The sequence below is a fragment of the Hemitrygon akajei genome, chromosome 23, assembly GCF_048418815.1.
Source record: "Hemitrygon akajei chromosome 23, sHemAka1.3, whole genome shotgun sequence".
Lineage (NCBI taxonomy): Eukaryota > Metazoa > Chordata > Chondrichthyes > Myliobatiformes > Dasyatidae > Hemitrygon > Hemitrygon akajei.
The window spans coordinates 41,759,062-41,774,569 of record NC_133146.1 but is presented as its reverse complement, the minus strand read 5'-3'; the positions used below and the strand labels follow the sequence as shown (position 1 = coordinate 41,774,569).

General features: G+C 43.1%; 1 protein-coding gene across 5 annotated transcripts in view; it reads left to right on the top strand.

Annotated features, from left to right (window-relative positions):
* The window catches only part of kndc1 (kinase non-catalytic C-lobe domain containing 1), a 154,460-nt gene that overhangs the window by 88,735 nt on the left and 50,217 nt on the right, over positions 1-15,508 (top strand). For all 5 annotated transcript variants that reach the window (XM_073027514.1, XM_073027515.1, XM_073027513.1 and 2 more), the window contains exons 16-17: positions 5,189-5,448; positions 8,958-9,361. In XM_073027514.1, coding sequence (XP_072883615.1) covers positions 5,189-5,448; positions 8,958-9,361 — 664 coding nt within the window. The remainder of the gene's footprint in view (positions 1-5,188; positions 5,449-8,957; positions 9,362-15,508) is intronic.

Here is a 15,508-nt window from a genome sequence, read left to right as displayed (position 1 = left end):
GAAGATGTGGTAAGATGCACAACTTCTGTTTGTTGTTTCCATGTAGTTTACGGTTACCCTGAGATAGCCATTTGCCCTGCTTGCCACACTAAGCAAAACCAGGTCTGCATGTGGCTCAATACATGAATCTTTATGGAACTGTCTCCGGCCCCCGCAACAAACTATTTAACGTAAGAAAACCAAATACCAGGAGCTGGTAGAGCAGTGCCAGAGACAGGGATGGAGGGCACAAGGTGGGGCATAGAGGTTTTGCTGGCTGCCTGCTGTGCAGCACCTGCCCTCTCCTTGGCATTATGGGGGCTGTAAAGTAAAAGAGCCTTCAGGACTGTCACAGAGGCTGCTGAGCGAGAGGTGTGACCTGTGCACCAGTGATGCTGGGACACTAGCCAGCCTGCTAATCAGCCCTGGCTAGGTCGCCTGGGCGAGAGTGACTGATGCTTTGAAAGACCCAAAACACCCGATGATCCCGGGTTACAACACTGATAGTGTGTCCCAGCACATTCTATGATGTGTTTCAGCAGCATCAAAGTATACTCATTATATGTGGATGGGAGGAATGCATAAGAGCCAGATTCAATTTCTATAGCTGCCCTTAAGTGACCATGACCTACTGCTGGCTTGCTCTGATCACTCTTGCTCTCCTTTGATTGAAGATCCATCTTCCCATCACCATTATTGAAATTCTATGCCACTGTATGAGAATTAGCATGGTTTCACAGTTTTTTAAAAAGAAGACTCTTTAATTTTCACTAAAAATTGTTAAATAGACTTAAAAATTGTAAACTAATATTAATATATTATTTTTCTAGATGATTTACGTGAATTATTTATTTAACAAAGTCTGCATGAAGCGGCCTCCACCTGTTTCTGCTGTGTACCGTGTACACAGTAAAATAAAGGCATTGTATTGGCAAATTGAAGTATTGTGATTCTTAAAAAAATAATCCTCTCAACTATTTTGTTGCATCTCCTCCGAAAATATAACATATTTCATTAAATCTTCCTTTAAAGACCGTATTAACATGCTGTAGAATGGTGTAATATTGCAGAGAAGTTATTATTCTTCTTGATATTTTCTGAGTAGTTATTGGTGATTTATAAGTGACCATACTTTGAAGATTTTGCTAATTAGAAATAGTTAATTTTTAAAAATTCTTTAGGGATTACAGTTTACATTCGATTACATGATTCCATGTTCTTCCTTATACATAAACCGTGATAATTGCTAATTTATTATTAATAAATTACAGTGATAGTGTATTTATCTCATTAATAAGCATTCTGTTGAGAACTAAGGTTCTGAAGGGATTACTATAGATGCAAGTCTTATTTTTATTAAAACTTTCCCAAAATTAGTGGCATAATTTAATGAAATAATAATGGGCTGTGAGCTTAAGAACTATAAATGACAGGGAAAATGAACATACACCCTGTTTTTGGACAGTTCAAGATAATTTTTTTTATTTTGTTACTCTGACCAAAGTAAATAATGAGGCCTGAGAGATTTAAAATGTTGAGATAAAATTATTTATTTGAAACTTAACTTTTGAACTTTCCACTTTGGAACATTAATAATTTTCTCTCTCCTGAAAATATTTTTTTAATCTAGTTTTTGGCCTCCCCTCCTAATTCTTCTTAATTTCTAGGGTTTTTTTGTCTTGGCATTTTAATTGCAAAAGCTCCCTGGCATTTTAATTGCAAAAGTGGAACTCCATAAATATATGTTTCCTTAATGTAAATACAGGTAGATAAGCAAGTTGATAGATGTGCCTGAAAGCCAATTTCGAGGTTAAGTTTGATGTCTAAAAAGTTGTATTCTATGGGCAGCAGTCTGTTTACAGATTCTATGGATTTTTTTAAATAATTAGCATCAGTTGTGTATTCAAGCATGCAGTGACATCTAGTTTAGTTGCTATGAGAACACTAATGTAACCAAGGCAACCTTGGTTGGATAATTGTAATGGGAAACAGAGTGCAAGTATACTGATTTATGTAGCTTTATGTGGATTTGTGAAAAAAGCAAGCAATTATTTGAAATTTTTATCAACGTGGTAATGAACCCAAAGCATTATAAAAACAGATGGTGCAAAACTGAAATAAAAACAGAAAGAAATGTAAATGCTTAGTATATCAAGCAGCATCTGTGGAGGGAGAAATACATCAAATGTATCAGAGCAAAGACCATGCATCAAAATCATCTTTCAAATCAAAAGTAAGGTCACTGTTTCTCTTACAAATTATGCTGCCTGACCTTCTGGATTTTTCCTGTATTTTCTTTAATGTTTCATTTAATGTGGTGATGCATCTGTTTGATTTTACCCTCTTAAAGGAACAAATTCTGGCTAATTTAAAATAATTGCTATATTATGATTCAATGTCTAATACTTTAAAAATTTTACTGAAGTGTAACAAAGTAAATGAAGCCATTTCATTTAAAAATGCTGTAGGAACAGTATTTGCAGATACCTGTTTTCTGCTTGCACTCACTATTGACCTACAAGGAAAGGCACATTATTGAGATCACACACAAAATGCTGGAGGAACTCAGCAGGTCAGGCAGCATCTATGGAAAAGAGTACAGTCAACGTTTTGGGCCGAGACAGTGAGGAGATACAGGGCTGGGGAAAGAAGAGTCTGATAGAAGAGGACTGAAGGCCATGGAAGAAAGAAAATGGGGGAGGAGCACCAGAGGGAGGCGACGGGCAGGCAAGGAGACATAGAAACATAGAAAATAGGTGCAGGAGTAGGCCATTCGACATGGTGAGAGAGGAAAAAGGGGATGGGGAATGGTGAGGTGGGGCATTACCAGAAGTTTGAGAAATCGATGTTCATGCCAACAGGTTGGAGGCTACCCAGACAGAATGTAAGGTGTTGTTCCTCCAACCTAAATGTGGCCTTATCATGACAGTGGAGGAGGCCATAGATAGACATATCGGAATGAGAAGTGGAATTAAAATGGGTGGTCACTGGGAGATCCTGCTTTGTCTGGCAGACGGGGAGTAGTCTAACTTACCCCTGCAGTTCTCCTCATTAATGAGTTTCTTGTGTGATGTCTAACATGAAAGAGAGGTTTCAGGTTGGACATGACACAGAAAGTTCAGAGTAACACCTGGGAAATAGCAGTAATGTTGCAGCCCACCTCTGATGAGATGCACGTGAGTTAGTTGCTTCCTACTTATCACGAAGGGAGCAATCCTCTTGACCTTCCTCGCTTCATCTTCCCTCCACTCACTTTCTATGATCACATTCACTGTCGTGCTTCACACCAAAATGAATGGTTCTAAAGCTACTATGTCACAGAGCTTATGATATTACCCTAACCTTGGTCTCTCTACTCTCTGCCGTGTTCTGAAATTGTGACTTCTCCAAAGAACAAGCAGCACTTCTCCACAATCAGCTTCCTTGTTCTTCTGGTGGAAAGTATTAGTAAATTTCCAGTAACCCTGGCTCCAGCTACTAGCATACCTGGATTCCTAACCCTTGATGTTACAAGCCCCAAGTGTGACTTCACTGCACAAGGTTCACATTCCCAATAAAGTACAGTTGGCTCTGTGAGTGCAGGGATCCATGAAGCGTAAATCTGTTGTTAATGAGAACAACATATTAATGAGCAAGCAGATGTTAACCCACTGTGATCTCTGAGCTATTAGGGACCAGTTTATTGGAGTTTTACCGTACTTTGTACAGTTAGAATCTGCTGAGATGGTCATGTATCTATTAATATCAGGTTAGACCTTGCATCACACCTTCTCTTTGAGCACTTTATCATATTTCACCATTCTCACCAGTAAAATTCCTCTCAGCCCTACTCTGAGATATCCTTCCAATGTACCATGCTGAGCCTCAGTACTGAATGACTTCTTTGGTGATTTCAATCTTCCCATCAATTTCCCGACCCTAATCCCTTCAACTTTCTCTTCTAAATTTAACCCTAAATAAACAACACCTCATATTCTCTCTGGATAATCTTCAGTCTGATGGTATGTACATTAAATTTTCCAGTTTCGGTAACCCTCAACCTCCAATGTGCTTCTTCCTCTCTCTTTCTTGTTGATCCTCTTCCAGTGTTTGCGTGGCCAAGTGGTTAGGGTGTTCGACCAGCAACCTTAAGGTCCTGAGTTCGAGCCCCAGCTGAGGCAGCATGTGAGTCCTTGAGCAAGGCACTTAACCACACAATGCTCTCAGTCTATCCAGCTGAAAATGGGTACCAGCAAAAAATGCTGGGGTCAACCTTGTGATAGACTGGCGTCCTATCCGGGGGTGGGGGGGGGGTAGTCTCGTACTTTCAGTTGCTTCATGCCTCAGAAACTGGCATAAGCACCGGCCTGATGAGCCACAAAGGCTCGGGACACTTCCCATTTTCCTTCTCCGGCCTACATCACCCATTTTTAAACACCCACCCCACCCCAACTCCTGATTCCATCTACATGCCACCTACATGTTTTAGGCATCAGCTGTATTTCAATATCTCCCCCTACCCACCCACCACCACCACCACCATCAATTTTCTTGTATTTAAAATGTATTTGGATATACTTGAAGAGCTTAGACCAGCAAGACAGCCCTCCTAGTACTGAAAAATGAGGTTATTGCTGAACTTTTATCAGTTAGCATAAGTGCTATAAGCCCGATATCATTTATTTTCTTTGTGTTTTGAGTTTCTTGTTGGCAGATTGGCCGCTGCGGTTGAATTACTTGTGACAGAATTCATGATGTACTGTGAACGGTTTTGTACATGCATATTATGTATACATAAATCCTCTTGCTCCCTGTTGATGTGAAAAATGTCTCAATTTTCTTAGCTCCACCTTTCAATAAATATATATTCAGTTGGATAGGTCCTATTGCTCTAGAATTTTCTTTCTAAACATCTCTAATTCATTATCATTCTCCCCCTTTTGCTCCACACTCTGTTTCTCACAACCAACTACCTTGCCTTTTTGCCCTTCAGCTTAAAAGCTCCATGATGTGATTTGCTGATAAGGTTTGTTTGAAAATCTTTTAAATTTCATTTCTACTATGTAATTGTACTTTAAATAAAAGCTTCCAGTTTGGGTAAATGTCGAAAGAGTATAAGTGTACTGAATAGAAACATATATATGTTTTACCACGATTGTCATCTGTAAAACTGTAGTCACATTTTAATTTGATGTTGCGCTGTTATCAAATTAATTATTATTTGCCTCAGATCAAAAGTTGCAACAAGGCCAGTGTTTAACAATGTTACCCTTGCACTGCAAAACCATACAAAGGGAAAGAACATGTTTATTGTGCAGAAGAGACAAAGAAGTGGCGAAGGTGTCTCGCATAAAGCAATGCTCAGATCTGAAAGGAAAGCAGTTGATATGGAAACCAGAGAAATCTTCAAACAACACCATTTATCACCATCAGCTCCACCAGAATGTACAATATTGAAAACGAATCATCTTTCTGACAACCTGGTTGCAGGTATATTCTAGAATGCAATTGAAATGATCTTCAAATTAACTTTTGAATAAATCAGTGACTTGCCTTATGCAGAAATAAATTAGAATAAGAAGCGTGCCAATAACACTTGGTTCCATCCCACCCCATTGTGGCTTACATAATACACAACTAAACTGCACTGGTTCTGCTTCATGCACTCATGATGAGCTCATCAATTTCATCAACTTTGCCTCCAGCTACCACCCTGCACTTAAATTCACTTGGACCATTTCTGACAACTCTTTCCCCTTTCTCAGTCTCCTATCTCCAACTCTAGAGACAAACTGTTTACCAGCATCTTTTATAAACTTGCTGATTCCCGTGGCTACGTTGACTATAACTCTTCCCACCCTGTCTCCTGTAAAAATGTGATTCCATTTTCTCAGTTCCTTCATCTCTGCTGCATCCATTCCCAGGAGGAGGCTTTCTTTTCCAGCGTCCTTCTTCAAAGAACAGCATTTCCCTTCCTTCACCATTGATGCTGCCCTCATCCACATGTCCTCCAATTCCCAAACATCTGCTCTCATCCCATCGTCCTGCCACCTTAACAGGGATAGAGTTCCTCTTGTCCTCAACTACCACCCCAAGAGCTTCTGCATCCAACACACATTCTCCTCAACTAACACCATCTCCAACATGGATCCTGCCACCTGACACACCTTTACCTCACCTCACTCTCTGCTTTCTGCAGAGATCACTTCTTCTGTGATTACCTTGCCCATTCATCCGTCCCCCACTAATCTCCCACCTGGAACATATCCCTGCAAGCAATTGAAATGCTATGCCAGCCCATTCACCTCTTTCCTTACCTCCATTCAGGGTCCCAAATAATCTTTCCAGTTGAGGCAACACTTCACTTGTGAATCTGTTGGGGGTCATCTGTTGAACCTGGTGGTCCCAATGCTGCCTCCTCTACATTGGTGAGACCTGGCATAAACTGGGGGACCATTTTGTCGAGCACTTCTGTTCCAACTGCCAATTACTTAATTTTCTGGTTGCCAACCATTGTAATTCCAGTCACCATTCACATTCCAACATGTTGATGCATGGCCTCTTTTGCTGCAATGAAGCCACTCTCAGGCTGGAGGAACAACACTGACTGTTTATTCATTTCCGTAGATGCTATCTGACGTGCTGAGTTCCTCCAGCATCTTGTGTGCATTGATATGGATTTGCAGCATCTGCAGACTTTCTTGAGTATATACCATCTAACTAGCCTCCAACCTGATGGCATGAACATCAATTTTTCCTTCCAATGGTTTCTTCCCTCCCCTTCCCTCTTCTTCCATTACCATTTACCTCTTCTCCTCACCTGCCTATCACCTCCCTCTGGTGCCCCTCCTTTTTCCCTTTCTCCTATGGTCCACTCTCCTCTCCTATCAGATTACTTCTTCTCCAGTCCCCTATCTATCCCACCCATCTGGCTTCACCTTCTAGCTAGTCCTCCCTCCTTTACCCCCACTTTTTTATCCTCCTGCTTCCTTTCCAGTCCTGAAGAAGGATCTCTGCTTGAAACACCAACTGTTTATTCATTTCCAAAGCTGTTGCCTGGCCTCTTGAATTCCTCCAGCATCTTGTGTGTATGTGTTGTTCGGGATTTCCAGTGTTTAGATTACACAAATGTCACATACTAATAGTTTTGTTATTTCTAATTGCTGTCTAATAATTAGAATTTAAATAATTTCAAAATCAGGATGCTACTTTCCCATTAAGTGCATCCTATTTCATCCTAAATATAATGAAGCAACAATAAATATACTCAGAGGACTCACTTTACTTAGGCCTTTCATTGTATATTTATTCAAGTCTGCAACATATTCTTGTAAAAATCATACACAGTGAAGCATTCATTACAGGTAAAATTCAATGTGGATGGGCCGTGGAATTAAGATACTATTAAGGTAGGGTGTAATGGGAAGGACTTGCTGGGAGAGATAATTTTAACCACAGATTGGGAAATGCATATATAATTGAAGCCTATTAGATCTGTAGGGAACTTAAAATGGAACAGGATGAATTCAATAGCTCCTTCACAGTGCAGATACCAGGGGCAAATAAGCAACACACACAAAATGCTGGCGGAACTCAGTAGGCCAGGCAGCATCAGTGGAAAAGGGTAAACAGGTCGACGTTTCGGGCCGAGACCCTTCATCAGGCCGGGGGCAAATAGCTGTGTTTCAATGCTGTGTAACTCTATGATTCAACATATTTATGACAACTTTAAGTATAAATATCTGTTTCTGTGTTGCTCTCTTTGAAGAAGTGGGGATTTTTTGGCATTTTTGCAAAGGAGATGATTCACCTCTGATGAGTTGGGTATTTTCTAAATAGTACAGATGATAACTGTGAACAGAGTTTGGTTAATCTGCCTGAGTTAGGAGTTCCCTTCTGTCACATGTAATATATTATGTCCGAGATATGGTGCATTGCTGTTATGACTGCTGAAGTGCAGGTGTTGCTATGCACCCACTCCCAAGATCTGCTCCGTCCTTTGACTCATTTTCTGGTCTGAAGGTCAGTTGTGTAAATTTACCAAGACTTTGCCCCATCAGGGAATCCATAATGAGATATTAGCTTCATCAGAGCCCAAAGGGTCATTGCACAATTATGTAATTTCTTTGATTCTAGCATACGCAGGAGGCAGAAAATTTAATGTATCAATGCACTTTGCTGTATAATACTAATTGAATGATTTTGTGAAGACTTAATTGCTAAAAAAAAACCATTCCTACATTCAGTACCGGGTCAAAGTCCAGCAATGGCAAATGTCTCAGATAGTCAATTACTTAAAATAAAAGAAATTATACACCAACTAGGTTAATGCCAGAGAAATTGACATATACCAAAGGATTAATTTTGTTCAATTTTATCTTTGATTGACAGTTCTACTCTGTAAGAAGTTATTCTTATAACATTTCTATTATAATAGGTACCTATTTTGGCATCTCACAAAATAGCTCTGGTTCATCAGCCCTCTGCTGAGCCCTCTATCTAATTATGGTGTTCCTGGAATTCAATCACAACACCTACAGGAGAGCAAGAAGTCAAGAGTAGCCTAATTTCCCTCAGGGTGGCATGGGATGTTAATGAACCCTTAAAGGATTGGAAATTAAATTCCACTGGAAATAATTTGCAATTTCCTATGATTTTATCCACCCAGGTTTTTTTGCAAGTCAGACCTCGCTGGAATAATCCAATGAAAAGGAAGGAAATTGACATGTTTTATATATAAATTCACTGAATCTGTTCTGCTTCAGAACTGAGCCGTATAATAAACAAAGTAAGGCAAATGCTGGTAGGAGTTTGACACATACCTCAGCTGGTATTGGTTGTCCTGGTAACTGGCGTTTGAATCAAACTTGAAATATTCCAGCTCTTTAATAGTGCAAGTGGATGGCCATGCTGTTTCATACAGTCTAACAATCAGATTTTACACAAGAAGCTTACCTGAACATCTATTAACACAGATTACTTTATTATGTCTTGCACAGCTAAATATAAGGATGACCACCTACAAACAAATGCTGAAGTGATTCTTGGACAAAATATTACTAATACAGTACTGGATGAAACTGATTTTGAGAAGCTAAAGTCAGATAATTGCGAGGGGGAAGAAAATGTGTCAAAACATTTACATCAGATGGAAAATAACTGGCATATTATTGCAGAAAGTAGTACTTTGTATGAAGATATAAAACTTAGCCAGAGCAATGAAAGCACAGAAGAAAATGCCAGCCTAATAACAGAACTAAGCACAGGAAAAAAGAGGTGCAACCCAGGGTGGAGAAGTGCATTTTTTGGAATTGAATGCTTTAACCAGCAAATGAAGACTTGTGTAAAGCAACAGGATTCATTCAACTCTAAAGAAGAAGAGAACATTGAAGCCAAATTGATGGTAAGCGCCCTATTCAACTAACTTCAAAAATAACTTCAAATACATTGCATGACACTATCGTTAAATGAATTGTGGATTTGATTTCATGGAAAAACACTAAAAGATAAGAAATGAGCCCATTTTAGTAGATCAAATGTGAAATAATACAATAACAACTATATTACTATACAACAATGAATTGAGCAGTATATCATGCTGTTACTAGTAAGTAGTAACAACTTTGTGGTTTCATCCCTTTTTTATGTCTTCTGAATTCATGTTCTAAATGTCCATTTTATTTTATTTTGCTTTTTTTTCCCTATACTTACTGTATTTTATTTGTGAACATTTTGAAAGAAGCTGTTGTCTTTTGAGAGACGACTGATATTCCGAGCCAATTTATAAAATGAATTGCACAATAACTAAATGTTTTGTAAACCACAGGTATGATATTATATGTGATGTGATTTTCAGTATACAAGTATCAGAGCTAAAAATTAATGAATAGAATGTGCACTTCATTGATTTGAACAAAGTAAAAGATTTTCAAAAGAATTATTTGGGAGATTTGTACAACCGCAGCAAAATAAACATTAAAAGCACACTGTATTAATCAGTTATCTGAGTCAGCAGCATCCCAAAATACTAATATTATCAGATGAAAATTATTCTGTCATTATTAATATAATTGTTTATTATCATCCTCAAAGTTACGTTTTCCATTGTATATTTTATTTGTAGTATTCATTTGGCAATAAATGAATGCTGGGGTAATTATTTTCTTTAATATTTGCAAGAGTTGTTCAGAAAACAATTATTATTTTTCTTCTAATACATTATTAATGAGTGCTTTATAAAACCCCAAATGAAATGCAACCTAAAATCAGACTGTTCAATACAACAGAAGGCCTGGAAGTTCCTTGCTTACCTTTTATTGCCTTAAAAGCAATATAGCAATATTGTCTAATATAGTTTTAAAAAGTCACATGAAGGTCAGAATCCTGGAATGCAAGGTTCCCAGAAAGAAAAAGTTGCATGTCTAAGAGGATGCTGCCATTTGCACTCCACAGCATCCTATTGATCAATTGCAAGATTGGTATTCACTACTTTAGGATCCAGGTCCTTGAGGAGACAAATGCACAATACAAAAATAAAAGTTTTGCTTCAAGGGTAGATGTGCCCTGGAAGACCTGGATAATGATGATGGTTTAGCGATGTACTACATACAGAGCTAGAGACGACACGCAGTCGGTAAGCCGTTTCGAGACTAGTTTATTCAAACTTTGCGGCGCTGGCATTTAATCCCTAGCGCCCACCCTCTCCGGGCGGAAATGACATCAGAGGTGCATTACCAAAGTCTCCCCCCGTGCGCTGGCTATTTGTGAGCCGCTTCGCCTGCGCAGAAAGTGGGTCGCCACAGAACCGGCGATACACCCCCCAATGTCCACAGTCTGGATAAGCCTTTGTTTGGGAGGTTTGCCTCTGCACTGCGGTGCCTGAACCTCGACCGGCTGCGCCAAGTCCACATGGGCTGGTTTGAGTTGGTCCACCGTGAAAACTTCCTCTTTCCCCCAATGTCCAGAATGTACGTGGACCCGTTGTTGTTGATCACCTTGATCAGCTCCTCGTACGGCCACTGTAGCGGTGCCTGGTGTCTGCCCCTTCGTACAAACACAAACTTACAGTTCTGCAGGTCTTTGGAAACATGGGTCGGGGTCCGTCTGTGCTGTGAAGTCAGTACGGGGGCCAGGTTGCCGAGCCTTTCGCGTAGCCTGTCCAGGACTGCTGCGGGTTCCTCCTCTTGCCCCCTTAGGGCTGGTATGAACTCTTCTGGGACAGCCAGGGGTGCACCGTACAGCAACTCGGCCGACTAGGCATGCAGATCCTCTTTAGGCGCTGTGTGAATTCCAAGTAGGACCCAGGGAAGCTCGTTCACCCAGTTACGTCCTCTCAGGCAGGCCATGAGAGCCGACTTCAAGTGACGGTGGAAATATTCCACTAGTCCGTTCGACTGTGGGTGGTAGGCAGTAGTGTGGTGTAGTTGCGTTCCCAACAGGCTGGCCACAGCCGACCACAGGCTGGAGGTGAACTGGGCGCCTCTGTCGGAGGTAATGTGGGCCGGTACCCTGAAGCGTGCTACCCAGGTTGCAATCAGTGCTCGGACGCAGGAATCGGCAGATGTGTCGGTGAGCGGGACCGCCTCTGGCCACCTCGTGAACCGGTCTACCATAGTTAGGAGGTAGCGCGCTCCTCGGGACAGTGGTAGGGGGCCCACAATATCCACATGAATGTGGTCGAACCTCCGGTGGGTGAGTTCGAACTGCTGCAGCGGGGCTTTAGTGTGCCGCTGCACCTTGGCTGTTTGGCACTGCGCGCACATTCTGGCCCATTCACTGACCTGCTTGCGAAGCATGATACAGACTGCTGAGAGGAGGAAACAGTGGTAAAAGTTCACCATACCAACGAACTGCTGTAGGCCTTTGGCCGTGTCGGGCCGGGCAAAGTGGCAGATCGCGTCTACCTTGGTGGGCAAAGGTGTTGCCCCGTCTTTGGTAATCCTGTGGCCCAGGAAGTCAATAGTATCGAGACTGAACTGGCATTTGACCGGGTTGATCGTGAGGCCCAAATCGCTCAAGTGGGAATAGAGCTGGCGGAGGTGGGACAGATGCTCCTGGCGACTACTGCTGGCTATAAGGATGTCATCCAAATAGATGAACGCAAAGTCCAGGTCGCGTCCCACCGCATCCGTTAGCCGCTGGAACATCTGTGCGGCATTATTCAGGCCGAATGGCATTCGGAGGAACTCGAACAGGCCGAACGGGGTGATAAGTGCTGTTTTGGGGATGTTTTCAGGGTGCACCGGGATTTGATGGTATCCTGGACGAGTTCTACTTTGGTAAAGATTCTTGCCCCGTGCAGGTTTGCTGCAAAGTCCTGTATGTGCGGCACGGGGTAGCGGTCTGGAGTTGTAGCCTCATTCAGTCTGCGGTAGTCGCCGCATGGTCTCCAACCCCCAGCTGCTTTGGGCACCATGTGCGGGGGGGAGGCCCATGGGCTGTCGGACCTCCGTACGATCCCCAATTCCTCCATCCTCTTGAACTCCTCCTTCGCCAGGCGGAGCTTTTCTGGGGGAGGCCTTTGTGCGCAGGCGTGGAGGGGTGGTCCCTGGGTCGGAATGTGGTGCTGAACCCCGTGTCTGGGCAAGGCTGCCGTGAACTGCGGTGCCAGAATCGATGGAAAGTCCGCCAGGATTCTGGTGAATTCATTGTCCGACAGCATGATGGAGTCCAGGTGTGGGGCCGGCAACTTGGCTTCACCCAGGGAGAACATCTGGAAAGTCTCGGCGTGTACCAGTCTTTTCCCTTGCAAGTTGACCAGCAGGCTGTGAGCTCGCAAGAAGTCCGCCCCCAGGAGTGGTTGGGCCACGGTGGCCAGTGTGAAGTCCCACGTGAACCGGCTGGCGCTGAACTGCAGCTGCACTGTGCGGGTGCCGTAGGTCCGTATCGTGCTGCCGTTTGCAGCCCTCAGGATGGGTCCTGGCTTCCTGTTGCGGGTGTCGTACCCCGTTGGGGGAAGACGCTGATCTCCGCTCCGGTGTCGACCAGGAAGCGGCGTCCTGACTGTTTGTCCCAGACATACAACAGGCTGTCCTGGTGGCCAGCCGCCATAGTCATTAGCGGGACGGGTGACAATGGCGGGCTTTTGTGCCCCACCGCTGGTGGTAGAAACACCACTGTTCACTGGCCTCCTCACTCCTGCCTCTGTGTCATGTGCACCCCCCTGCTGGGCCTGGTCTGGTCCGCTGTTGGGCACGTGGCCTGGTAATCTGACCGATGGATGCCACACTCTCCCTCTTGGCTTTCCACAGCACGTCTGCCCGGGCCACCACCTTCCAGGGGTTGCTGAAATCTGCATTGGCCAGCAGCAGATGTATGTCCTCGGGCAGTTGCTCTAGGAACGCTTGCTCGAACATGAGGCAGGGCTTGTGTCCATCAGCCAGGGCCAGCATCTCGTTCATCAATGCTGATGGCAGTCTGTCTCCCAAAACGTCCAGGTGAAGCAGGTGGGCGCCCCGCTCACGCCGTGAGAGGCCAAAGGTCCCAATGAGCAGCACCTTGAATGCTTCATATTTGCGTTCTTCCGGGGGTGACTGTATGAAATCCGCAACCTGGGCGGCCGTCTCCTGGTCAAGGGCGCTCACCACGTGGTAGTGACGCGTGGAATCAGAGGATATCTGCCAAATTTGGAACTGGGCTTCTGCTTGGCTAAACCACACATGTGGTCGCAGCATCCAGAAAGTCGTCAGTTTTAGCGAAACTGCGTGAAGAGATGAAGAGTCGGTCATCTTTGGTCCAAATCCCGTTTGGACCGTCGGGGTCACCAATGTAGCGATGTACTACATACAGAGCTAGAGACGACACGCAGTCGGTAAGTCGTTTCGAGACTAGTTTATTCAAACTTCGCGGCGCTGGCATTTAATCCCTAGCACCCTCCCTCTCCTGGCGGAAATGACATCAGAGGTGCATTACCAAAGTCTCCCCCCGCGCGCTGGCTATTTGTGAGCCAGTTCGCCTGCGCAGTAAGTGGGTCGCCACAATGGATAATATCTCTAGATACACGTTCTTTCTTTCGGGGAACTTTATGTAACCTCCAGAGCAAAAACCAGTGGCTGATCCCCAGCAGTTGCTACGAGAAATACTACATGAGTGAGGTCTATGACTGTCCACAATGTAGAAGTCTTTAGAGTTATCCTGTGTCCACTCTGAAGTACCGAGAAACATGGATTCTCTCTCCATCGATTGTGCTGAGTGCTTCCAGCATTCTTTGTTTTTGCTCCAGTTATTATTCAATTGACAACAGTTTTTCTTCCAGGTATACTGCAAGAGTCTCTATTCCTCTGTCTTTTACTGTATGCACTTTTGAAGGTTTCTGTGTTTATTCTTGAACTCATGTGCCTATCTCCATATTGGATACATAAAACGGTCCTAGATATATATTGTTATTCAGATCTCCTCCCTGCTCCCTTTCCCGTTACATCCATGATTGTATTTCTGCTATTTCCTACACTCATAAAGGACTTAATGATTTCAGTAGCTTTGATTTTCCACTTTGCTCTTACTTTAATAAGCTCAAAATTTCACTCCTACCTGCTTTATCATCTGGATCTTTAACTCAGGGTATATGTTAGCTGATATTATTCACAGTAAGCCTACCAACTCCCACAGCTATCTTGGTTATCCCCCCTCCTATTCTGTTTCCTATAGGATTCTATTTCAATCTCTTACTTCCTCTGCTTGCATGGTAGCTGCTCAGATGGTGAGCTCTTCCACACCAGTACCTATAAGGTGTCTTCCCCTTTGCTTTAAGCTTGGCTTTCACTCTACCACAAGTTCTCACCTTCTCTTCTTCCAGTCAGATTATGCTTTGGGTTTCCTTCGTCTCACCGGCCTCCATGTTACATAGGGCATTCTCCATAATTTGCAACATCTCCAAAGAGCTTCCACCAAAAGACAATTCTTCCTCTGCTTCCCACCTACAGCTTTTCAAAGGGCGTCCACTTTGCGACTCAGTAGTCCACTCTTCCATCTTTGCCAACCACTCCCTTTCTCAGCACAGTTTCCCATTCAAACATTTGAGATGCTGTTCTTTAACTCTTCTCTTCCCACATTTCTGGGACCCAAGTAATTCTTCTGGGGAAAGTGGCAATTCGTTTCTTCCAGTACAGTCTACTGCATTCATTGCTCATTTGTGGCCTCCCCTGTACTGTAAAAATTCAAACGTTCAAAGTACACTTATTAACAAAGAATGTATAAATTGTACGACCTTGAGATTTGCTTGCTTACAGGCATCTACAAAGCAAGAAACCTGAAAGAACCCAATTTTTAAAAATGACCAACCCCCAATGTGCACAGAGAAAGAGGAAAAAAAACACAAATCATGGAAATAATAGAAGCAAGCAACAACAACAGCAGCACACTGAACCAAATTGAATCCCTGATCCAAATCCCCAGAGCAGCCCAGAGTAGGCCCAAAGCTTCTGTATTCAGTTCATCATATTAGCAGGCCAAATTGTTGTAAAATTCACAAACACAAAAACACAGCAGCCGGTGCCAGTTTCATAACCTTAGCACCACGGAGAGAGGAGCTCCCAGTCCGTCTGGGTCAGTG